The 26,124-nt window shown below is 44.7% G+C and overlaps 1 protein-coding gene across 6 annotated transcripts in view; it reads right to left on the reverse strand.

The window, feature by feature from the left end:
• Nucleotides 1-26,124, reverse strand: part of LOC130357058 (stomatin-like) — a 140,658-nt gene that overhangs the window by 21,914 nt on the left and 92,620 nt on the right. For all 6 annotated transcript variants that reach the window (XM_056559383.1, XM_056559384.1, XM_056559387.1 and 3 more), the window contains exon 5: nt 415-497. In XM_056559383.1, coding sequence (XP_056415358.1) covers nt 415-497 — 83 coding nt within the window. The remainder of the gene's footprint in view (nt 1-414; nt 498-26,124) is intronic.

The following is a 26,124-nucleotide window of genomic DNA, read 5'->3' on the forward strand; positions in this document are numbered from 1 at the left end:
GTTCTATAGGAGAGCAGAAGATTGCCGAAAGGTCCCTCGTGACGTCACGCCACACCCACTCCATTCATGTTTATAGGAGGGGGCATGACGTCCGCCATGCCCTCCTATAGAAATGAATGGAGGAGGTGTGGCGTAATGCCATGACCACTGCCACCGGTAACCGGCATTCATTCAGCATGCTGAGAATTGTAGTTTTGCAACAGCTGGAGACACACTGTTTGGAAAATACTGCTCTACTCTCTATTCCCATCCTTTGCATGTCCCAAATGGGGGGTCGTCATTTTAAACAACAGAAAAAACACTTTTTACAAATGTGCCTCCATATTGTGCAACAAAATCTAGGTCACTCTCAGTAAAATGGAAGTCCTCGCTTATGCATCACTCACTGTCATTTCCATTATAATTAATACTCACTTCTTGGGGAGGGACGGCAAATGACACAGTCCTTAGATCCAGTCGGCAGAAATCGTCTGTGCAAGGCAGAATCCAGAAAATCCCTATGGATAGGGAACAAAACAAATCAATGAGCTAATGTATATTACAATATCCATTACAGGTGTCATATAATGTACATAGACTTCTCAACAGTGAAATTGGTCCAACAAGAGGGACAAGCCTTAAAGGGGTACTCCGGTGGAAAAAAAAAATTTCTTTCAACTGGCTCCAAAAAGTTAAACAGATTTGTGAATTACTTCTATTAAAAAAATCTTAATCCTTCCAGTACTTATAAGCTACTGTATGCTTCACAGGAAGTTGAGTAGCTCTTTTCTCTCTGACCACAGTGCCCTCTGCTGACTCCTCTGTCTGTGTCAGGTACTGTCCAGAGTAGGAGCAAATCTCCTTAACAAACCTCTCCTACTCCGATGATGCCTGATGAAACCGCGCAAGCGCGGTGAAACGCGTCGCATTGGATTAAATCTGTTCGCTACACACCTGGCTCTATTGTCCTCTCCTTGGTCAGCGCCGATATTCCCATCATCTCTGAAGTTCACCTCACATCTCTACGCCATCTCTGGGAAGGCTGCAGACTGAGATCATCATACCAAACGCACATCTTGGTTGTGTGGGAGTACGCACAACCTGGCAGGGTGAGCCTTACTTTTCCCTCCCCCTCCCACACACCTGTGATCCGTTGGTTCTTCACAAGGGAGCACCTGTTTTTCTCTTTGCTTTACATACTCTCCTACTCCGGACAGTTCCTGACATGGACAGAGGTGTCAGACAGAAAAGAACTATACAACTTCCTCTTTAGCATACAGCAGCTGATGAGTACTGGAATGATTAACATTTTTTAATAGAAGTAATGTACAAATCTGTTTAACTTTCTGGCACCAGTTGATTTGAAAAAATGTTTTTCCACTGGAGTACCCCTTTAAGGTTAAGCAAATGAAGGAATTAGATGGTGTGTAAATTTTCAAGCACCGAGCGCCAATTAGTGGCATCTGGAGTGGCTTCAATGGTATAAAAGCCAAAGCGAACACTATTTTTTTCAGTCACATGAAACCTCACAAATTAAAGAGGTACTCTGGAGGAAAAAAAAAATTTCTCTGGTACACTGGTAAAATAAGAAATGTTTTTAAATCCACTGGTGTCAGAAAGTGATACAGATTTTTTAATTACTTACATTATAATCCTTCTTAATCCTTCCAGTACTTATCAGTTGCTGTATGCTCCAGAGTAAGTTGTGTAGTTCTTCCCAGTCTGACCACAGTGCTCTCTGCTTCCAACTCTGTACATGTCAGGAACTGTCCGGAGCAGAACAGGTTTGTTATGTGTATTTGCTTCTACTCTGGACAGTATCTGACAAGGACAGAGGTGGCAGCCAAGACCCCTGTGGTCACACTGGAAAGAACTAAACAACTTCCTGTGGAGCATACAGCAGCTGATAAGTATTGGAAGGATTAAGATGTCTAAATAGAAGTAATTTACAAATATGTTTAACTTTCTGGCAACAGTCGATTTAAAAACATTTCTTTTTCACCAGAGTACCCCTAAAAGTCAGTCCAGTATGATTGTACAATGCCAGTTATGGCCAAGGACAGAATCCTTGAACTGGAAGAACATGATTTATCCCATCAGTAGATAAGTACACACATAGGCCGAGATTTCAGCATTCTTTAACGTTGCTTGTCCCAGTGGTTGGGAGACCAATGATGAACTGGTATGATAGCAAGAGGTGTATGACGACAATCCTCTCCATGACCTAATTGACAAATTAGAAGAATGGTGCATAGTGATCCATTCTGTACTGTGAGTGAGACTGAATGTCACATACCAAGCCTAGGGGTTAAACAGTATCTACACAAACCATCAGAAGGGGCTTGCACAACATTGCACAACATGGAATGTCAACCTACAGATGTTCCATTCACCTCACGCCACTGCTCTCAAAGGCTATTATGGTGCAAAGCAAGATGGCAATGGAGGATGTAATGGAGATCTATCCTCTTCAGCTATGAATTCTGCTTTTGTCTATGACACAATGATAGGGCACTATGATAGCCGGAGATTAGTCTGGAGACCACGTGGGCTACGCCATGAAAAGGCATTCAAGAGAAAATGTCATACTGGTTCTACCCCCAAGGATTAGGGCGTGGGGTGGCATAACATACAGTAGCCAAACCCCTCTAGTCTTCACTCTAAGTAGACTTAACAGCACAGTTACATTGATTTAGATTTGGAACCAGTGGTACGGCCATTACACAAAAGTGTCCCAGGGGCCATTTCTTAATACAACAACATCAGGCTGCATGTTGCTTGTGCTACTGTAAGTAGCCTGCATGGCCTAAACAAGCAACCATGGCCTGCATTATCTCCAGATGTGTCTCCTCCTGAGGCACATCTAGGACCTTATTGGTTGGCAATTGCAAAAGGAGCTTCCAGCATTTTGATAGTTTTTACTGCCAAGTGAATTCAGTATGGCAGAAAATTCTGTAATTCCACAGCTTTTCCTTCTTGGTGTTGCAATTTTAATGTTAAGGAGTGAATTTTTAGCCTTTTTAGGATAAGTTGTCAATTGTGTCTACATGAGGAGTAGAACTATTTCTGGTGCATATATCAGTTGGCATTTTACAGTTTTCCCCTCTGCTGGCTCCCTCTTTCATATTCAGTTCTCCCTGAGCTTGTCGGTGGAAACTAGCTGCTATGATGTCACAGCACACGCATAGAAGAGGGGATCCCACTCCTGTATATTTCTATTGCATACTCTCAGAAGCAGCATGGAAGACATTATAGAGCATTGCAGAGCAGTGTAAGCTGTGAATAAGTCCCTTGGGTGAAATAATACACTCGCTAGAAGCTGTTTGAACCTCCCAGTGTATCTCTCTTTCTCTGTCTCTTATCACCTCCACCCCTCTCCATGGAATTTAATGGGCAGTTGTAACCTGATCCCTTAGTGAGCTGATTTGTTTTAAAGGGGTTATCCAGGAATAGAAAAACACAGGTAATTTCTTTCCAAAACCGCTCCCTGTCTGTCACCAGGTTAGGTGTGGTTCTGCAGCTCAGTTCCATTGAAGTTAATGGAGCCATGTTGTAATACCACACACAACCTGGGTAGAGACAGGGAGCTGTTTTGGAAAGAAATTACCTGTGTTTTCTATTCCTGGATAACCTCTTTAAAACAGTTGTGATAGCAGTTTTGTGAACCCTAAAGCGTTGTTGTCACAGTCTACCATGTTTTTTGAAGTATAATCACTGACCAAACCGACACTACCGTGTCACTTTAGCCAGCTTAACCAATTGAAACAACTCTCATATAGCAAAAATTTCACTTTTATTATGTAACCATTAAAACCCTATCACAAAGGTATTATTGTAATCAACAATTACTACAAACAATAAAAAGATCCAGGTTCAAATGAATAACCCTGAAGATAAATACAATTCTGATACAATTAGACCCACACTTCCCAACGCGTTTCCCCGTGTATCCAATACAATAACACGGTTCATCAGGGGATTACAGGTAGGATAATATACAGGTTAGGGGAACAGAGACATTGACACATCCAAATTACAGACACATGTTATTACATAGAAAGCAGCAATAGGGTAAGGTTGTTCCAACCATAGATATTGTTAGTACAATTAGTGCTTCACATAGATCACAAGTGCAGATTAGGCAAATAGCTTGAAGTCTTTAATTTGCAGATATTGTATGAAGACCTAAAAAAGGAACAAAAAAGACAAGATAGGACATACCACACACAAACAAGAGGACATATATATAAGTAGCAGTAATCAAAGTATAGAAATGCAAATAATAGGTTTATTGGGCATGCCAGAGATTGCACCAGTATACAAATAGCCAAGATAAACACAGAGGACAAATAAAAAAAAATGGAGAAATGGACATAAACTCATATTTAACACAGATAGTGTTAATAAGATCCTAGAGTTTACCTTCAGTGATTAGTAGATTAGTGAAAGGTAGTGAAGAGAGGAATAGATATAGTAGATCATAACCGGTAATTTGGACACAGTGATCAAATTATGATGTATTTCATTGTCCATAAATCCAAGGTTGGATATACAGATAAAAACTAAACAGAAAAATACAAACAGCATAAATAATGAATACCATGTGTCCAGAAAAGCATTATACTACCCCCCCCCCCCCTTTCCATAGAAGAGGGACGCTTGTTAGGCCCCTTTCACACTGCCGGTATGCTCTGGCAATTTTGGCCATCAAACTCCTTTTTTTTTTTTGCAGTTTGCCGGACGTCATTTTTCCGGAGCATACCGGCAAATAACGGGTCCCGATGGACCCCATTGTATTCAATAGCCACCATTATTTTCAGAGAGAAAAGCCAGAGAAAAAGACAGTGCAAGCATTATTTTTTCTCCGTCTTTTCGCAATCCTAAAATAACGGGCTTCACACTGCCGGAGACAACCGCCAGTGTGAATGTGGCCTTAGTCATACCTCTCCAGAGGGTCTCCAGATATGGGACATACTGTACCCCCCCAGCAGACATGTATCTATTGCCTCAAGAAAGACACATCACCCTCCATATTGGACTCTAGGGAAAATAGATATATATAAGCAAATATTCAACATCCTAAAATTGTTTCCCAATCACTATAATATAAAAATAAAAAGATTCCAATATATACCTCATATTCCAAGATATTATGGATTCTATCACTGGTAAATAAAATCACTCATTCAGAGGAGCAAATATAACATATCCCCTGCAAACAACAATAAGATGTCATCTCTATTGTATTATAAAACTCCTATATGTACGTGGCCCATATCAAAATAACCTATATCTTACCTATGGAGCTATAGATCCAAAAGTAAATCACTCATAAGATACTCTCTAGTACAAAAATATTCCCCATGGAAGAGAAGAGAGTGTATATGTATATATATATATATATATATATATATATATATATAAAAGATGACATAACCAGCTCTTCTATTGCAAAAGTGCACACACCAGCACCTACCAGCTAGCATGTGTTAATTAAGTTCTTACCCCCATGCCTGCATCCATAGAGATATCCAGAGATGCAGCTGCTGATCCAAGCTGCAGATGGCAAATAGTCTCACTCTCCCTTAAATGGTGACTCTCATTAAAACTAATGTTTGCTATTGCACTCCTTATGGTAAATAAAAAATATTTCTAATACTTTGTTTAAAAAAAAAAAATGAAGTTTTCTATGTTTTATTTGTGCATAAAAAGAGCACATTTTCCCCCATCTTATACACAGACTTTGGACCGAAGCCCAAACACAGGAAGTGCAGCCTGGAGGGCTGAGGGGGGGGGGGGGGTCCAACCAACAGCGTATGGCAGTTAAGTGTGAGAGGCCTTATGATTGGATGAGGCTGGACACACCCCCCTCAGCACTCCAGGCTGCGCTTCCTGTGTTTGGCCTTCGGTCCAAAGTCTGTGTATAAGATGGGGGAAAATGTGCTCTTTTTAAGCACAAATAAAACATAGAAAACTTTTTTTTTTTTTTTTTTAAACAAAGTATTAGAAATATTTTTTATTTACCATAAGGAGTGCAATAGCAAAAATTAGTTTTAATGAGAGTGACCATTTAAGGGAGAGTGAGACGCCAGAAACCAGGCCATGCCCCCTAATATATACAAATAAGTAAATAACTAATAAAGGGTACCTGATACAAAAAACAACAAACACATAATTATAAATACATGTGTCAATGGGACATCATCTATGTTAAATGACCTGTTACACTTGCTCATCAGGGACAATATCAGTGAGGTTTTCTCGCATTATATTAATAATAAAGTTAAATTAAAATATCACATCAGACATCATGGTTGTAAATACTATTGTGGATGATGTTTTGAGGTTAAAGTGAGCACAAAATATAAAGTATAATAATCACAAAAAAGGTGGAGGCCGAACGGGGGGGGGGGGGGGGGAGAGTGGAAGAAAAACTAATTCAAATAAAGCAACCATATGTAAAGCGTAAGTTTAGGCCTAATGATGCTACCGAACGCATTCTAAAAATCCCCCCCCCCCCAAGGAGATTTACAAATCACTTCTATTGCACAAAATAAAATACATTTGTTGTCCCCTCCATGTCTTTCCCACTTTCCCAGATATGTTGTGACACCAGGGTGTCCCTCCGATTCTGTATGTCACAAATATGTTCTCTGACTCGTTTCTTAAAGGCCCTCTTCGTTTTCCCCACATATTGGAGAGTGCAACTGCATGTGCCTAGATAGACCACACCCTCCGTCCCACAATTAACCAAATCACAGATCTTACATTCTCTACCCGTAACTGTACTTGAGAAGGTATTGGTCTGTTGTATATTGGGACACGCCCCTACACCTGCCACAACGAAACATACCTAGAGGTTTTCTATCTAGCCAGGTGCCCTCTCATTTTGGCCCTTGGAAATGACTATGCACCAACCTATCTGTAATCGATCTGCCCCTCCTAAACGTTATTGCCAGATATGGAGAAATTAGATCTACAAGATCCTGATCTCCAAGGAGTATAGGCCAGTGTCTCCTCAATATGTTTCTAATAGTGTTGAGCGGCATAGGCCATATTCGAATTCGCGAATATATGGACGAATATTCGTCATATATTCGCGAATATTCGCATATTCGTTATATTCCCGTTTTATTTTCGCATATGCGAACATTCGCGTATGCGAAAACTATCATATGTGCATATTAGCATATACAAAGTTAACATACGCGAAAATTCGCATATGTGAAAATTCGCATGTGCTAATTTTCGCATATGCGAATTTTCGCGTATGCGAATTTTCGCGCGCCAGTCTCACACAGTAGTATTAGAGCCTTCTTTACACCACACAAGCTGGAAGCAGAGAGGGATGATCACTGTGATGTGTACTGTGGAAAAAAAAAAAAAAAAAACGAATATTCGTAATTACGAATATATAGCGCTATATTCGCGAAATTCGCGAATTCGCGAATATGCGATATTCGCGAATAATATTCGAATTGCGAATATTCGTGAGCAACACTAGTTTCTAACCCTCTCAGCCTGGTTGTCGAAAGTGCCAATTACTCTGACTCTTTCTTCTTGTCTAGTGGTTTTTTGGGGGTTAGGGTCTTTCTCTCTGAGCAAAGGGGGCTCTTTTATATGAAGCCGTGAGGGTCTCCATGGGGTAGCCCCTTTCAGTAATCCTATCACGTAAGACTTTCACTTGTTTATTGAAACCCTCCATAGACAAGAAATGTCTATGAATGTGAAGATATTGCCCCGTCGGTATTCCCCTTTTAGGGTGAACGCTATCCCATTTAATAAACTGTTGCAGTAGGTTTTTTGAAAGTTGTAGTTTCAAGAAACCCCTAAGTCTAATAAGGATATCCGAGAACAGTATATCGTTGCTATTGATATGTGAATCTTAGGCCCAATGTGTTCTGTTTCAGGCCATCTACAAAGTCCTTAAAAAGGCCCTCAGTTCCAGACCACACAACGAACACGTCATTTATATACCCCAAAAAATAATATGGGAATTCCAACTACTTTCCTCCTCCCCAAAAACAATGGTACTCTCCCACCAGCCCAGGGTAAAATTTGCATATGAGGGAGCCTCTGGGTGCCCCATTGCGGTGCCCCTGAGCTTGTGGAAGTTTTTGGGGCAGATATATAGATGACGTGTTCATTGGTTGGTCCGGAACTGAGGGCAGTTTACTAAAATGGGATAGCTTTCACCCCCTACCCCTTAAAAGGGGAATAAAGATGGAGCAATATCTTCGCATTCATAGATATTGTTTGTCTATGGAGGGTTTCAATAAACAAGCGAAAGACTTACGTGATAGGTTTACTGAAAGGGGCTACCCCCTATACTTGGAGGTGTGTAAACTCCAAAATTAATGCGCCTTGAATATCTTCAAGGCAGCATTAAGGTAGCACCTGTGAGGCTATGCACCCATATTAGCCAACTCAGGTGGGGCTTGTAACTTGCCTCCCATTGCATGTGTGCTCAGTCACGCTGGAGGGTATCTGGGAGGAAGTTGTGAGTCGACCGAATGCTGCTGTAATTGCCCACTGGCCCCTGTTTTGCTTATCACGCACAGGTAGGATTAGCGTAGGTCCCGCGCCATTTTGAGAAACCTTGGCGTTGGTGTGCGGGCTCTGGTGTGTCCTTCATATAAGGATACACTGGCGAATGTCTCAATTTTAACATCAGTGTTGAGGGATAGCCAATGTCATTGTATACATCTACCACAGTAGTGCACCCATATTCCTGTTTTGTATTATTCTTATTGTTACACATCCACAACGTTTATCTGGTGTAGGATTCTATTGTGGCACTTGTAGTCCGCTGCAGGCATCCTCCATTGTATACATTTTTATGCTGGGGATCGCCCCTAGCAACGGACTACAAGGGCAGGATCTGCTCCCCCAGTATAAATGCACAACCGCATTTGGGGTTGAGCACCTCCAACCATTTGAGACCACGTTTTTTGTTGTGTGCTACCCCATGTAAACCCTCACGGCTTCAAATAAAAGAGCCCCCGAGCTCAGAGAGAAAGACCCTACTAACCCCCCCAAAAAACACTAGACAAGAAGAAAGGGTCCGAGTAATTGGCACTTTCGACAACCAGGCTGAGAGGGTTAGAAACATATTGAGGAGACACTGGCCTATACTTGGAGATCAGGATCTTGTAGATCTAATTCCTCAATATCCGGTAATAACGTTTAGGAGGGGCAGATCGATTAAAGATAGGTTGGTGCATAGTCATTTCCAAGGGCCAAAACGAGAGGGCACCTGGCATGTCCCAATATACAACAGACCAACACCTTCTCAAGTACAGTTACGGGTAGAGAATGTAAGATCTGTGATTTGGTTAATTGTGGGACGGAGGGTGTGGTCTATCTAAGCACATGCAGTTGCACTCTCCAATATGTGGGGAAAACAAAGAGGGCCTTTAAGAAACGAGTCAGAGAACATATTTGTGACATACAGAATCAGAGGGACACCCTGGTGTCACAATATATCTGGCAAAGACATGGAGGGGACAGCAAATGTATTTTATTTTGTGGAATAGAAGTGATTCATAAATCTCCTAGGGGGGGGGGGGGGGGGGTTAATGGGATAGGTGCAGTCTACAAAAGAAACAGAAAAGATTTTTAGAATGCATTCAGTAGCAACATTAGGCCTAAAGGAGCGCCTTACATATGGTTGCTTTATTTCAATTAGTTTTTGTATCAGGTACCCTTTGTTAGTTATTTATACATATATCTATTTTCCCTAGAGCCTAATAAGGAGGGTGATGTGTCTATCTTGAGGCAATAGATACATGTTTGCTGGGGGGTACAGTATGTCCCATATCTGGAGACCCTCTGGAGAGGTATGACTAAGGCTACGTTCACACTGGCGATTGTCTCCGGCAATGTGAATCCTGCTATTTTAGGATCGAGAAAAGCCGGAGAAAAAATAGTGCTTGCACCTTCTTTTTCTCTGTCTTTTCTCTCTGAAAATAACGGTGGCTATTGAATACAATGGGGTCCATCGGGACCCGTTATATTACGTCCAGCAAACTGCAAAGAAGAAAAAAAAAAAGGAAGCTTGATTGCTACATTTGCCAGAGCATATAGGCAGCGTGAAATGGGCCTAACAAACGTCCCCCTTCTTTAGTATTGATTATTTTTATTTATATTGTTAGCATTTTTCTGTTTAGTTTTATTCTGTATATCCAACCTTGGAATTATGGAGAATGAAACACGTTTGTGGTAACTGCCTTGGGGTGTAGTGTAGTTGGGGTGTTGCTTCGATATATGTGGGGTTAATTTAACCCCTGTCACTCGTGACGCCAGGGTGAGGGTTAATACGCTGAGGCAAATCTTCGGCCTATCGCCACCCTTCCCAGAAACGATAGGTGCGTGTTTAAATGAATGAAGGTCCACAATAGAGATGAACTTGAACTTGCATAAACTTTACTGAGGTACTTGCGGTACATCCAATTAACAGCAACAGTCTTAGCAATACAGTCTCTATATAGCACGGCAGTGATTGACAGATGCTGAGGACCATTGACTTATCCAAAGGATTATTAGCCCCTTAAGGACCGGAGGTTTTTCCGTTTTTGCATTTTCGTTTTTTGCTCCTTGCCTTTAAAAAATCATAACTCTTTCAAATTTACACCTAAAAATCCATATGATGGCTTATTTTTTGCGCCACCAATTCTACTTTGTAATGACGTCAGTCATTTTGCCCAAAAATCTATGGTGAAGCGGGAAAAAAAATCATTGTGCGACAAAATTGAAAAAAAAAACGCTGTTTTGTAACTTTTGGGGGCTTCCGTTTCTACGTAGTACATTTTTCGGTAAAAATGACACCTGATATGTATTCTGTAGGTCCATACGATTAAAATGATACCCTACTTATATAGGTTTGATTTTGTCGGACTTCTGGAAAAAATCATAACTACATGCAGGAAAATTAATACGTTTAAAATTGTCATCTTCTGACCCCTATAACTTTTTTATTTTTCCGTGTATGGGGCGGTATGAGGGCTCATTTTTTGCGCCGTGATCTGAAGTTTTTAACGGTACCATTTTTGCATTGATAGGACTTATTGATCACTTTTTATTCATTTTTAAATGATATAAAAAGTGACCAAAAATGCACTATTTTGGACTTTGGAATTTTTTTGCGCGCACGCCATTGACCGAGCGGTTTAATTAATGATATATTTTTATAATTCGGACATTTCCGCACGCGGTGATACCACATATGTTTATTTTTATTTTTATTTACACTGTGTTTTTTTTTTTATTGGAAAAGGGGGGTGATTCAAACTTTTAATAGGGGAGGAGTTAAATGATCTTTATTCACTTTTTTTTTTCACTTTTTTTTTGCAGTGTTATAGGTCCCATAGGGACCTATAACACTGCACACACTGATCTTCTATGCTGATCACTGGTTTCTCATAAGAAACCAGTGATCAACGATTCTGCCGGATGACTGCTCATGCCTGGATCTCAGGCACTGAGCAGTCATTCGGCGATCGGACAGCGAGGAGGCAGGAAGGGGCCCTCCCGCTGTCCTGTCAGCTGTTCGGGATGCCGCGATTTCACCGCGGCTATCCCGAACAGCCCACTGAGCTAGCCGGGATGCTTTCGGTTTCACTTTAGACGCGGCGTTCAACTTTGAACGCCGCGTCTAAAGGGTTAATAGCGCGCGGCACAGCGATCAATGCCGCGCGCTATTAGCCACGGGTCCCGGCCGTTGTTAGAGGCCGGGCCCGACCCGCTATGACGCGGGGCCACGCCGTGGCCCCGCGTTATAGATCGGGAGTGGACACATGACGTTCCAGTACGTCATGTGTCCTTAAGGGGTTAAAATAAGGATTGGTGCTCAGATCTGTCCGGATTTAGGGGTCTATTTAGGTCCGGTGATCTTGCTGAGTAAACAGGGATTGAGATAACTCACAGTTTTGTAAAGATGGCCGTTGCCGCAAGGCTTGGGCCTAGTCACTGCTGAGTACAGCTGCGCAGATCCTCCTTCATCAGCAGCCCACGAGGAAAGAGAGCGAGTAATGGCCACCGCTCCCTTATATGGGCAGGGCCATTTTGGATTGGTCCGTGTCAGCTGTCACTCACCGTTACAATGCATGGTGGGCAATCACCTGACTTCCTCCAAAGGTCCTTAAACCAGAAAACCATAGAGTTTTGGAACGCATCACGTGACCCGCAGGTCCTGCGATGCTACAGCAAGGTAAGTACACTTTATTTACATATTTACACATTGAATTTGAATAATTTTAACTATTAAAGGGGTGACAAGGGGCTAACTATTGATGAGGACCCCACCGGTACCTAGGGACTCTGACTTTGGGGACCTCACCACAAGGTAACGGATGCAATCATGTACAACACTATCTGTGTTAATAACGTATTTGTCCTCTGTATTCAACTTGGCTATTTGTATACTGGTGCAGTCTCTGGCATGCCTAATAAACCTATTATTTGCATTTCTATACTTTGATTACTGCTACTTATATATATATATGTCCTCTTGTTTGTGTGTGGTATATCCTATCTTGGCTTTTTTGTTCCTATTTTAGGTCTTCATACAATATCTGCAAATTAAAGACTTCAAGCAATTTGCCTAATCTTCACTTGTGATCTATGTGAAGCACCAATTGTACTAACAATATCTATGGTTGGAAGAACCTTCCCCTATTGCTTCTTTCTATGTAATAACATGTGTCTGTAATTTGGATGTGTAAATGTCTCTGTTCCCCATACCTGTATATTATCCTACCTGTAATCCCCTGATGAATCGTGTTATTGTATTGGAGAAAGGGGAAACGTGTTGGGGAGTGTGGGTATAATTGTATCAGGAGAATTGTATTTATATTCAGGGTTATTCCTTTGAACCTGGATCTTCTTATTGTTTGTAGTTGTCACGATTCGGCTAGCTGGATGTGGATCCTCTGTGTCAGCGAGGTATTGGCGTGGACCGTGTCGATGGACCGGTTCTAAGATGCTACTGGTATTCACCAGAGCCCGCCGCAAAGCGGGATGGTCTTGCTGCGGCGGTAGCAACCAGGTCGTATCCACCGGCAATGGCTCAACCTCGCTGACTGCTGAGAAGGCGTGGGACAGAAGGACTAGGCAGAGGCAAGGTCAGACGTAGCAGAAGGTTGGGGCAGGCGGCAAGGTTCGTAGTCAATGTGGATAGCAGAAGATCTGGAAACACAGGCTTTGGACAACACTAAATGCTTTCACTGGCACAAGGCAACAAGATCCGGCAAGGAAGTGCAGGGGAAGTGAGGTAATATAGCCAGGGAGCAGGTGGAAGCTAATTAGGCTAATTGGGCCAGGCACCAATCATTGGTGCACTGGCCCTTTAAATCTTAGAGAGCTGGCGCGCGCGCGCCCTAAGGAGCGGAGCCGCACGCGCCAGGACATGACAGCCGGGGGCCGGGACAGGTAAGTGACTTGGGATGCGATTCGCGAGCGGGCGCGTCCCGCTATGCGAATCGCATCCCGCCGGCAATGTTAGTGCAGCGCTCCCAGTCAGCGGGTCTGGGGGGTATTTTCTTCTTTAACCCTTCATGAAAAGGAAATGTTGGGGTCTACACCAGAATGTTAGTGTAAAATTTTTTTATTTTTTACACTAACATGCTGATGTTGCCCTATACTTTACATTTTCACAAGAGGTAAAAGGGAAAAAAGCCCCCCAAAATTTGTAACGCAATTTCTCCCGACTACGGAGATACTCCATATGTGGGCGCAAAGTGCTCTGAGGGCGCACAACAAGGCCCAGAAGGGAGAGCGCACCATGTACATTTGAGGTGATTTGCACAGGGGTGGCTGATTGTTACAGCGGTTTTGACAAACGCAAAAAAAACAAAACCCCACACGTGACCCCATTTCGGAAACGACACCCCTCACGGAATGTAATGAGGGGTGCAGTGAGAATTTACCCCCCACAGGTGTCTGACGGATCTTTGGAACAGTGGTCCGTGAAAATGAAAACTTGTACAGCCCACTGTTCCAAAGATCTGTCAGACATCAGTGGGGGGCAAATGCTCACTGTACCCCTTGTTACGTTCCTCAAGGGGTCTAGTTTCCAAAATGGTATGCCATGTGTTTTTTTTTTTTTGCTGTTCTGGCACCTTAGGGGCTTCCTAAATGCGACATGCTCCCCGAGCAAAATTTGCTCTCAAAAAGCCAAATATGACTCCTTCTCTTCTGAGCATTGTAGTTCGCCCATAGTGCACTTCAGGTCAACTTATGGGGTACCTCCATACTCAGAAGAGATGGGGTTACAAATTTTGGGGGGTATTTTCTGCTATAAACCCTTGCAAAAATGTGAAATTTGGGGGGAAACACACATTTTAGTGGCAAAAAATTTTTTTTTTTTACATATGCAAAAGTCGTGAAACACCTGTGGGGTATTAAGGCTCACTTTATTCCTTATTACGTTCCTCAAGGGGTCTAGTTTCTAAAATGGTATGCCATGTGTTTTTTTTTTTTTTTGCTGTTCTGGCACCATAGGGGCTTCCTAAATGCGACATGCCCCCCGAGCAAAATTTGCTCTCAAAAAGCCAAATATGACTCCTTCTCTTCTGAGCATTGTAGTTCACCCGTAGTGTACTTCAGGTCCACTTATGGGGTACCTCCATACTCAGAAGAGAAGGGGTTACAAATATTGGGGGGTATTTCCTGCTATTAACCCTTGGAAAAATGTGAAATTTGGGGGGAAACACACATTTTTGTGAAAATTTTTTTTTTTACATATGCAAAAGTCGTGAAACACCTGTGGGGTAATAAGGCTCACATTATTCCTTGTTATGTTTCTCAAGGGGTCTAGTTTCCAAAATGGTATGCCATGTGAGGGTTTTTTGCTGTTCTGGCACCATAGGGGCTTACTAAATGCAACATGCCCCCCAAAAACCATTTCAGAAAAACGTACTCTCCAAAATCACCTTGTCGCTCTTTCCCTTCTGAGCCCTCTACTGCGCCCGCCGAACACTTTACATAGACATATGAGGTATGTGCTTACTCAAGAGAAATTGGGCTACAAATATAAATATACCGTTTCTCCTTTTACCCCTTGTAAAAATTCAAAAATTGGGTCTACAAGAACATGCGAGTGTAAAAAATGAAGATTGTGAATTTTCTCCTTCACTTTGCTTCTATTCCTGTGAAACACCTAAAGGGTTAAAATGATGACTGAATGTCATTTTGAATACTTTGGGGGGGTGCAGTTTTTATAATGGGGTCTTTTGTGGGGTATTTCTAATATGAAGACCCTTCAAATCCACTTCAAACCTGAACTGGTCCCTGAAAAATAGTGAGTTTGAAAATTTTGTGAAAAATTGGAAAATTGCTGCTGAACTTTGAAGCCCTCTGGTGTCTTCCAAAAGTAAAAACAAGTCAATTTTATGATGCAAGCATAAAGTAGGCATATTGTATATGTGAATAAAAATTTTTTTTATTTGTAATATACATTTTCCTTACAAGCAGAGAGCTTCAAAGTTAGAAAAATGCTAAATTTTCAAATTTTTCATAAAATTTTAGGATTTTTCACAAGGAAAGGATGCAAGTTACCACAAAAATTTACCACCATGTTAAAGTAGAATATGTCACGAAAAAACAATCTCGGAATCAGAATGATAACTAAAAGCATTCCAGAGTTATTAATGTTTAAAGTGACAGTGGTCAGATGTGCAAAAAACGCTCTGGTCCTTAAGGCCAAAATGGGCTTGGTCCTGAAGGGGTTAAAGGTGCATCACATTCTTGAAACAATCCCATTTTTGGAGTATGGTCTGAGATAATGTCCAATTTGCTGCTTTTCCTTCCTTTTTTGGTTTAGTTCAAATACACACAAAGGGAATAAACATGTATAGCAAAACATGTTACTGCAATCCTTTTCTGTGAGAAATAGTAACATAGTAACATAGTTCATAAGGTTGAAAAAAACAGAGTCCATCAAGTTCAACCTATAACCCTAATGAGTCCCTACTGAGTTGATCCAGAGGAAGGCAAAAAACCCTCATACTAGAGGTAAAAATTACTTCCCGACTCCAAATATGGCAGTCAGAATAAATCCCTGGATCAAAGTTCTGTCCCTATAAATCTAATATACATAACCAGCAATGTTCTTACTCTCCAAAAAATGCATCCAGACCCCTTTTAAATTCTTTTACAGAGTTCACCATGACCACCTCCTCCGGGAGAGAATTCCACAGTCTCAATGCTCTTACAGTAAAGAACCCCAATCTGTGCTGGTGTAGAATCCTTCTTTCCTCTAAACGTAGAGAATGCCCCCTTGTTATAGATACAGTCCTGGGTATAAATAGATCATGGAAGAGATCTCTGTACTGTCCCCTGATATATTTATACATAGTTATTAGGTCTCCCCTAAGCCTTCTTTTTTCTAAACTAAACAACCTTAATTCTGATAATCTTTCTGGGTACTGTAGTCCTCCCATTCCCCGTATTACTCTGGTTGCCCGTCTTTGAACCCTCTCCAGCTCCACTATATCTTTCTTGTACACTGGTGCCCAGTGCTGTACACAGTATTCCATGTGTGGTCTGACTAGTGATTTGTACAGCGGTAGAATTATTTCCTTGTCGTGGGCATCTATGCCCCTATTGATGCAGCCCATGATTTTATTTGCCTTGGCAGCAGCTGCCCGACACTGGTCACTACAGCTAAATTTACTGTTAACTAAGACTCCTAAGTCCTTTTCCACGTCCGTCGTCCCAAGTGTGCTTCCCTTTAATACATAATCCCAGCCCGGATTTTTCCTCCCCATGTGCATTACCTTACATTTATCAGTGTTGAATCTCATCTGCCACTTCCCAGCCCAAACCTCCAACCTATCCAGATCCATTTGTAACAGTGCACTGTCCTCTATTGTGTTTACCGCTCTACAGAGTTTAGTATCATCTGCAAAGATTTCTACTTTACTATTCAACCCCTCTACAAGGTCATTAATGAATATATTAAATAGGACAGGACCCAAGACTGACCCCTGTGGTCCCCACTAGTAACAGTCACCCAATCAGAATAAGTACCATTAATAACCACCCTCTGTTTCCTATCACTGAGCCAGTTACTTACCCCCTTACACACATTCTCCCCCAGCCCAATCCTTCTCATTTTATGCACCAACCTTTTATGCGGCACTGTATCAAATGCTTTGGAAAAATACAGATATACGACATCCAGCGATTCCCCCTGGTCCAGTCTAGAGCTCACCTCCTCATCAAAGCTGATCAGGTTAGTTTGACAGGACCGATCCCTCATAAAGCCATGCTGATATGGGGTCATACATTTATTTTTATCAAGATATTCCAAAATAGCATCTCTTAGAAAACCCTCAAACAATTTACATACAACAGAGGTTAAACTAACAGGTCTATAATTCCCGGGGTCAACTTTTGACCCCTTTTTGAATATTGGCACCACATTTGCCATGTGCCAGTCCTGGGGAACAGTCCCTTTTACTACAGAGTCCCTGAATATAAAAAATAGGGGTCTGTCTATTACCGTATATACTCGAGTATAAGCCGAGTTTTTCAGCACCATTTTTCATGCCGAAAAGGTCCCCCTCAGCTTATACTCGACTGAAAAAAAAAATCACAGGCATACCGGTGGGGGTGGCGAGTGGATGGGCCGGGCCGTCCATCATCGACCATCTATGCTGCAGGGACTGTCCAAATTCCAGTGGGGAGGGTGAGCCGGTCCGGCCTGTCTTTCTTGACCAGGAGGCCCTCTTCTCCTCTCCGAGCCGGCCCTGGACTAGTGATGCTGCATTGATGTCCCCGTGCAGGGACGTCCGTGCGCAGTAGATGTCCGTGACGTCAGGGACGTCCCTACGCGGTGGCGTCAATGCAGCGTCACTAGTCCGGGGCCAGCCCGCAGCAGAGAAGAGGGCCTCCTGGTCAAAATGGATGGCCCGAATCGGCTCGCCCTCCCCACTAGAAGTCGGACGGTCCCTTGGACGGCTGTTAGGAAAGGACCGACAGAGCTGCAACTGGGGAGGTGAGTAGAAAACAAGAGGGGGGGGGGGTCTGGCTAATTACAGGGGGGTATGAGGGGGATCTGGATAATAATATGGGGGGCAAAGGGGAATCTGTATGATGGGGGGATGAGGGGGGGTCTGGATGATGACAGTGGGAGTCAGGATGATGACAGAGGAGGGCGGGATGATGACCGGGGAGGGGGGAATGATGACGAGGGGGGGATGATGTATTTCCCACCCTAGGCTTATACTCGAGTCAATAGGTTTTCCTGGGTTTTTGGGGTGAAATTAGGGGCCTCGGGTTATATTCAGCTAATGCTTGAGTATATACGGTACATTACTTAATTCCTTTAGAACAGGGGGGTGAATGCCATCTGGACCTGGTGATTTGTCTATTTTGATTTTTTGTAGGTGGCACTGTACTTCTTCCTGGGTTAGACAGGTGACCTGTACTGGGGAGTTTACCTTATCTCACTGTATTTTACTTGGCATTTCATTTTCCTCGGTGAACACAGTGGAGAAGAATTTGTTTAATATATTTGCTTTTTCCTGATCCCCATATATAATTTCTTCTTTATCGTGTTTTAAAGGACCTACACTTTCATTTTTTACATTTTTTACATTTATATAGTTAAAGAACATTTTGGGGTTAGTTTTACTCTCTTTGGCAATGAGTCTTTCTGTCTCTATTTTTGCGGCTTTTATCTGTTTTTTACATATTCAACATTTTTCTCTATAGCTTTTTAATGCTTCTTCACTGCCATCCTGTTTTAGTAGTTTAAATGCTTTATTTTAGTGATTTATTGCCCCCTTAACGTTCTTATTCGTCCATATTGGTTTTCTTTTATTTCTGGCCCATTTATTCCCATAAGGTACATACATCTTACAGTGAGAGTTTAAGATCTTTTTAAAAGTCTCCCATTTAGTGTCAGTATTCTTGTTTTTGAGGACATTATCCCATTTTATATTGTTAAGGGCTTCTCTGAGTTGGTCAAACTTTGCCTTCCTAAAGTTAATTGTTTTTGTGGCCCCTCGAGAGATTCCCTTATTGAAGAACAAGTTATAATGTATTATATTATGATCACTATTTCCTAGGTGTCCTTCTACTTGCACATTAGTTACTGTTACGCCGAGCGCTCCGGGTCCCCGCTCCTCCCCGGAGCGCTCGCAGCATCCTCTCATTCGCAGCGCCCCGGTCAGACCTGCTGACCGGGTGCGCTGCAATATCACTCTCAGCCGGGATGCGATTCGCGATGCGGTAGGCGCCCGCTCGCGATGCGCATCCCGGCTCCCGTACCTGACCCATTCCCCGTCTGTCTTGTCCCGGCGTGCGCGGCCCCGCTCCTTAGGGCGCGTGCGCGCCGGGTCTCTGCAATTTAAAGGGCCGCTGCGCCACTGATTGGCGCAGCAGGCTTAATCAGTATGTTCACCTGTGCACTCCCTACTTATACCTCACTTCCCCTGCACTCCCTCGCCTAATCTTGTTGCCATTGTGCCAGTGAAAGCGTTTCCTTGTGTGTTCCTAGCCTGTGTTCCAGACCTCCTGCCGTTGCCCCTGACTACGATCCTTGCTGCCTACCCTGACCTTCTGCTACGTCCGACCTTGCTCTTGTCTACTCCCTTGTACCGCGCCTATCTTCAGCAGTCAGAGAGGTTGAGCCGTTGCTGGTGGATACGACCTGGTTGCTACCGCCGCTGCAAGACCATCCCGCTTTGCGGCGGGCTCTGGTGAATACCAGTAGCAACTTAGAACCGGTCCACCAACACGGTCCACGCCAATCCCTCTCTGGCACAGAGGATCCACCTCCAGCCAGCCGAATCGTGACAGTAGATTCGGCCATGGATCCCGCTGAAGTCCCACTGCCAGTTGTCGCCGACCTCACCACGGTGGTCGCCCAGCAGTCGCAACAGCGCAACAAGGCCACCAGCTGTCTCAACTGACCGTGATGCTACAGCAGCTATTACCACAGCTCCAGCAACAATCTCCTCCGCCAGCTCCTGCACCGCCTCCGCAGCGAGTGGCCGCTTCCGGCCTACGATTATCCTTGCCGGATAAATTTGATGGGGACTCTAAGTTTTGCCGTGGCTTTCTTTCGCAATGTTCCCTGCACTTGGAGATGATGTCGGACCAGTTTCCCACTGAAAGGTCTAAGGTGGCTTTCGTAGTCAGCCTTCTGTCTGGGAAAGCCCTGTCATGGGCCACACCGCTCTGGGACCGCAATGATCCTGTCACTGCCTCTGTACACTCCTTCTTCACGGAGATTCGAAGTGTCTTTGAGGAACCTGCCCGAGCCTCTTCTGCTGAGACTGCCCTGCTGAACCTGGTCCAGGGTAATTCTTCTGTTGGCGAGTACGCCATCCAATTCCGTACTCTTGCCTCCGAATTATCCTGGAATAATGAGGCCCTCTGCGCGACCTTTAAAAAAGGCCTATCCAGCAACATTAAAGATGTGCTGGCCGCACGAGAAATTCCTGCTAACCTGCATGAACTTATTCATCTTGCCACCCGCATTGACATGCGTTTTTCCGAAAGGCGTCAAGAGCTCCGCCAGGATATGGACTTTGTTCGCACGAGGCGGTTTCTCTCCCAGACTCCTCTCTCCTCTGGTCATCTGCAATCCGTTCCTGTGCCTTCCGCCGTGGAGGCTAAGCAAGTTGACCGGTCTTGCTTGACACCTCAAGAGAGGACACGACGCCGCATGGAGAACCTTTGTCTGTACTGTGCCGGTACCGAACACTTCTTGAAGGACTGTCCTATCCGTCCTCCTCGCCTGGAAAGACGTACGCTGACTCCGCACAGAGCTGAGACAGCTCTTGATGTGAACTCTGCTTCTCCGCGCCTTACTGTGCCTGTGCGGATATCTTCTTCTACCTTCTCCTTCTCTGCTATGGCCTTCTTGGATTCCGGATCTGCAGGAAATTTTATTTTGGCCTCTCTCATCAACAGGTTCAACATCCCGGTGACCAGTCTCGCCAGACCCCTCTACATCAATTCTGTTAACAATGAAAGATTGGACTGTACCGTGCGTTACCGCACGGAACCTCTCCTAATGTGCATCGGACCTCATCACGAAAAAATTTAATTTTTTGTCCTCTCCAACTGCACTTCTGAGATTCTTCTTGGATTACCGTGGCTTCAACGCCATTCCCCAACCCTTGATTGGTCCACAGGAGAAATCAAGAACTGGGGTACCTCTTGTCACAAGGACTGTCTTAAACCGGTTCCCAGTACTCCCTGTCGTGACCCTGTGGTTTCCCCTGTATCCGGTCTTCCTAAGGCTTATATGGACTATGCTGATGTTTTTTGCAAAAAGCAAGCAGAGACTTTACCTCCTCACAGGCCTTATGACTGTCCTATTGACCTCCTCCCGGGTACTACTCCACCCCGGGGCAGAATCTATCCTCTGTCCGCTCCAGAGACTCTAGCCATGTCGGAGTACATCCAGGAGAATTTAAAAAAGGGGTTTATCCGCAAGTCCTCCTCTCCTGCCGGAGCTGGATTTTTTTTTTGTGTCCAAAAAAGATGGCTCCCTACGCCCTTGCATTGATTACCGCGGACTTAATAAAATCACAGTAAAAAAACGCTACCCCTTACCTCTTATCTCGGAACTCTTTGATCGCCTACAAGGCGCCCACATCTTTACCAAACTGGACTTAAGAGGTGCTTATAATTTCATCCGCATCAGGGAGGGGGACGAATGGAAGACTGCATTTAACACCAGAGATGGACACTTTGAGTATCTGGTCATGCCCTTTGGCCTGTGCAACGCCCCTGCCAAGACTTTGTTAATGAAATTTTTCGTGATCTCCTATATTCCTGTGTTGTGGTTTATCTGGACGATATTCAGATTTTTTCTGCCAACTTAGAAGAACACCGCCGGCATGTCCGCATGGTTCTTCAGAGACTTCGGGACAATCAACTTTATGCCAAAATGGAGAAATGTCTCTTTGAATGTCAATCTCTTCCTTTCCTAGGATACTTGGTCTCTGGCCAGGGACTACAAATGGACCCAGATAAACTTTCTGCCGTCTTAGATTGGCCACGCCCCTCCGGACTCCATGCTATCCAACGGTTTTTGGGGTTCGCCAATTATTACAGACAATTTATTCCACACTTTTCCACTATTGTGGTCCCTATCGTGGCTTTAACCAAGAAAAATGCCAATCCTAAGTCCTGGTCTCCCCAAGCGGAAGACGCATTCAAACATCTCAAGTCTGCCTTTTCTTCTGCCCCCGTGCTCTCCAGACCTGACCCATCTAAACCCTTTCTATTGGAGGTAGATGCCTCCTCTGTGGGAGCTGGAGCTGTCCTTCTACAAAAAAATTCTTCCGGGCATGCTGTTACTTGTGCTTTTTTTTCTAGGACCTTCTCTCCGGCGGAGAGAAACTACTCCATTGGTGATCGAGAACTACTGGCCATTAAATTGGCGCTTGAAGAATGGAGGCACCTGCTGGAGGGATCAAAATTTCCAGTTATCATATACACTGATCACAAGAATCTCTCCTATCTCCAGTCTGCCCAACGGCTGAATCCTCGCCAGGCTAGGTGGTCGTTGTTCTTTGCCCGTTTTAACTTTGAAATCCATTTTCGCCCTGCTGACAAGGACATTAGGGCCGATGCCCTCTCTCGTTCTTCTGATGCCTCTGAAGTAGAGGTCTCTCCGCAACACATCATTCCTCCTGACTGTCTGATCTCCACTTCTCCAGCCTCCATCAGGCAAACTCCTCCAGGGAAGACCTTCGTTTCTCCACGCCAGCGTCTCGGGATTCTCAAATGGGGACACTCCTCCCACCTCGCAGGCCATGCGGGCATCAAAAAATCCTTGCAACTCATCTCTCGTTTTTATTGGTGGCCGACTCTGGAGACTGATGTTGTTGATTTCGTGCGGGCCTGTACTGTCTGTGCCCGGGATAAGACTCCTCCCCAGAAGCCTGCTGGTCTCCTTCATCCTCTGCCTGTTCCTGAACAGCCTTGGTCACAGATTGGTATGGACTTTATTACGGACTTGCCCTCATCCCGTGGCAACACAGTTGTTTGGGTGGTCGTTGATCGATTTTCCAAGATGGCACATTTTATTCCTCTCCCCGGTCTTCCTTCAGCACCTCAGTTGGCAAAACAATTTTTTGTACACATTTTTCGCCTTCACGGTTTGCCCACGCATATCGTCTCAGATAGAGGCGTCCAATTCGTGTCTAAATTCTGGAGGGCCCTCTGTAAACAGCTCAAGATCAAATTAAACTTCTCTTCTTCTTATCATCCCCAATCCAATGGGCAAGTAGAAAGAATTAATCAGGTCCTGGGTGACTATTTACGGCATTTTGTTTCCTCCCGCCAGGATGACTGGGCTGATCTTCTACCATGGGCCGAATTCTCATACAACTTCAGAGTCTCCGAATCTTCTGCTAAATCCCCATTTTTCGTGGTGTACGGCCGTCACCCTCTTCCCCCCCTCCCCACTCCCTTGCCCTCTCGTTTGCCCGCTGTGGATGAAGTGACTCGTGATCTTTCCACCATATGGAAAGAGACCCAAAATTCTCTTTTACAGGCTTCATCCCGGATGAAAAGATTTGCCGATAAGAAAAGAAGAACTCCCCCCATTTTTGCCCCCGGAGACAAGGTATGGCTCTCCGCTAAATATGTCCGCTTTCGTGTCCCCAGTTACAAACTGGGACCACGCTATCTTGGCCCTTTCAAAGTCTTGTGCCAGATTAACCCTGTCTCTTACAAACTCCTTCTTCCTCCTTCTCTTCGTATTCCCAATGCCTTCCATGTCTCTCTCCTAAAACCTCTCATCATTAACCGCTTCTCTCCCAAACTTGTTTCTCCCACTCCTGTTTCCGGTTCTTCTGACGTCTTCTCCGTGAAGGAGATTCTGGCCTCCAAGAATGTCAGAGGAAAAAAAATTTTTGGGGTGGATTGGGAAGGCTGTGGCCCAGAGGAGAGATCCTGGGAACCTGAGGACAACATCCTAGACAAAAGTCTTATCCTCAGGTTCTCAGGCTCCAAAAAGAGGGGGAGACCCAAGGGGGGGGGGTACTGTTACGCCGAGCGCTCCGGGTCCCCGCTCCTCCCCGGAGCGCTCGCAGCATCCTCTCATTCTCAGCGCCCCGGTCAGACCTGCTGACCGGGTGCGCTGCAATATCACTCTCAGCCGGGATGCGATTCGCGATGCGGTAGGCGCCCGCTCGCGATGCGCATCCCGGCTCCCGTACCTGACCCGTTCCCCGTCTGTCTTGTCCCGGCGCGCGCGGCCCCGCTCCTTAGGGCGCGCGCGCGCCGGGTCTCTGCAATTTAAAGGGCCGCTGCGCCACTGATTGGCGCAGCAGGCTTAATCAGTATGTTCACCTGTGCACTCCCTACTTATACCTCACTTCCCCTGCACTCCCTCGCCGGATCTTGTTGCCATTGTGCCAGTGAAAGCGTTTCCTTGTGTGTTCCTAGCCTGTGTTCCAAACCTCCTGCCGTTGCCCCTGACTACGATCCTTGCTGCCTGCCCTGACCTTCTGCTACGTCCGACCTTGCTCTTGTCTACTCCCTTGTACCGCGCCTATCTTCAGCAGTCAGAGAAGTTGAGCCGTTGCTGGTGGATACGACCTGGTTGCTACCGCCACTGCAAGACCATCCCGCTTTGCGGCGGGCTCTGGTGAATACCAGTAGCAACTTAGAACCGGTCCACCAACACGGTCCACGCCAATCCCTCTCTGGCACAGAGGATCCACCTCCAGCAAGCCGAATCGTGACAGTTACTCTGTCGGGTCTGTAGGTTAATATTAAGCCTAGTAGGGCGCCGCCTCTGGTTGGGCCCTGCACCATTTGGGACAGATAATGTCTTTAGTTATAGTCAGAAACCTGTTTCCTTTATGAGATTCACAGGTCTCAGTCTCCCAGTTTATATCAGGATAATTAAAGTCCCCCATTATTATCACATCATTCTGATTTGCCGCCTTGTATATTTGCCTCAGTAATTGATCTTCTGCCTCTTCCATTATGTTTGGTGGCTTATAGCAAACCCCTATCATATTTTTTTTTTTATCTCCATATATTTCTACCCATATTGACTCTACACATTATCGTTTCCCTCCCATATATCCTCCCGCAGTGCGGCCTTCAGACTGGACTTTACATAAAGACAGACTCCTCCCCCTTTCCGTTTTGTCCGATCCTTCCTGAATAGACTATATCCCTGCCCAGTCCCAGCTATCATCCAACCAAGTCTCTGTTATACCCGCTATTTCATAATTCTCCTCAGACATCAACCCCACCAGTTCATCTGTTTTATTTGTCCGACTTCTGTCATTAGTCATCATGCAATTCAATGGTGTATGTTTTTTCTTCCTTTGAAGCCTATCCCTATTAACTATTCTAACCCCTCCCTCCGCTCCACTCCCAGGTACATTAATAAGTCCCCCTTCTCTATCTACACTATCTTCCCCCTCTATGTTGTAGGTTCCCTCCCCCCCAGTCCCTAGTTTAAACACTACTTGTAGCCATCTTCTCCCCAAGCACAGCTGCACCCTCCCCATTGAGGTGCAGCCCGTCCCTACGGTAGAGCCGTTAACCGACAGCGAAGTCGGCCCAGTTCTCCATGAACCCAAACCCCTCATTTCTACACCAGCTTCTGAGCCACTTGTTTACCTCCCTAATCTCCCGCTGCCTCTCTGGTGTGGCTCGTGGTACAGGTAATATTTCAGAAAATATTACCTTGGAAGTCCTTGCCTTAAGCTTGCGGCCTAAGTCCCTGAAATAATTTTTAAGGACACTCCACCTACCTCTTACATTGTCATTGGTGCCAATATGTACCATGACCGCTGGGTTCTCTCCAGCCCCACCCAGCAACTTGTCAACCTGATCCGCGATGTGCCGAACTCGAATGCCAGGAAGACAACACACTGTTCGGCGATCCCGGTCTTTGTGACAGATTGTTTTGTCTGTCCCCCTAATAATTGTGTCCCCCACTACCAGTACCTGTCTGGCCTGCCCTGCACTCCTCCCTCCCTCCTTACTGGAGCAGACACCCCCCTGGCGGTCAGAGGCAGAGTCTTGCTGCAGTACTGCTAGCTTTGAAATGGCATCCCCCTCATCTGCCAACCGGGCAAACTTGTTGGGGTGTCCCAGTTCAGGAATAGTCTCCCTAACACTTTTCCCTCTACCCCATTTTCTAACTGT

Source organism: Hyla sarda, chromosome 2, assembly GCF_029499605.1.
Source record: "Hyla sarda isolate aHylSar1 chromosome 2, aHylSar1.hap1, whole genome shotgun sequence".
NCBI classification, from domain to species: Eukaryota; Metazoa; Chordata; class Amphibia; order Anura; family Hylidae; genus Hyla; species Hyla sarda.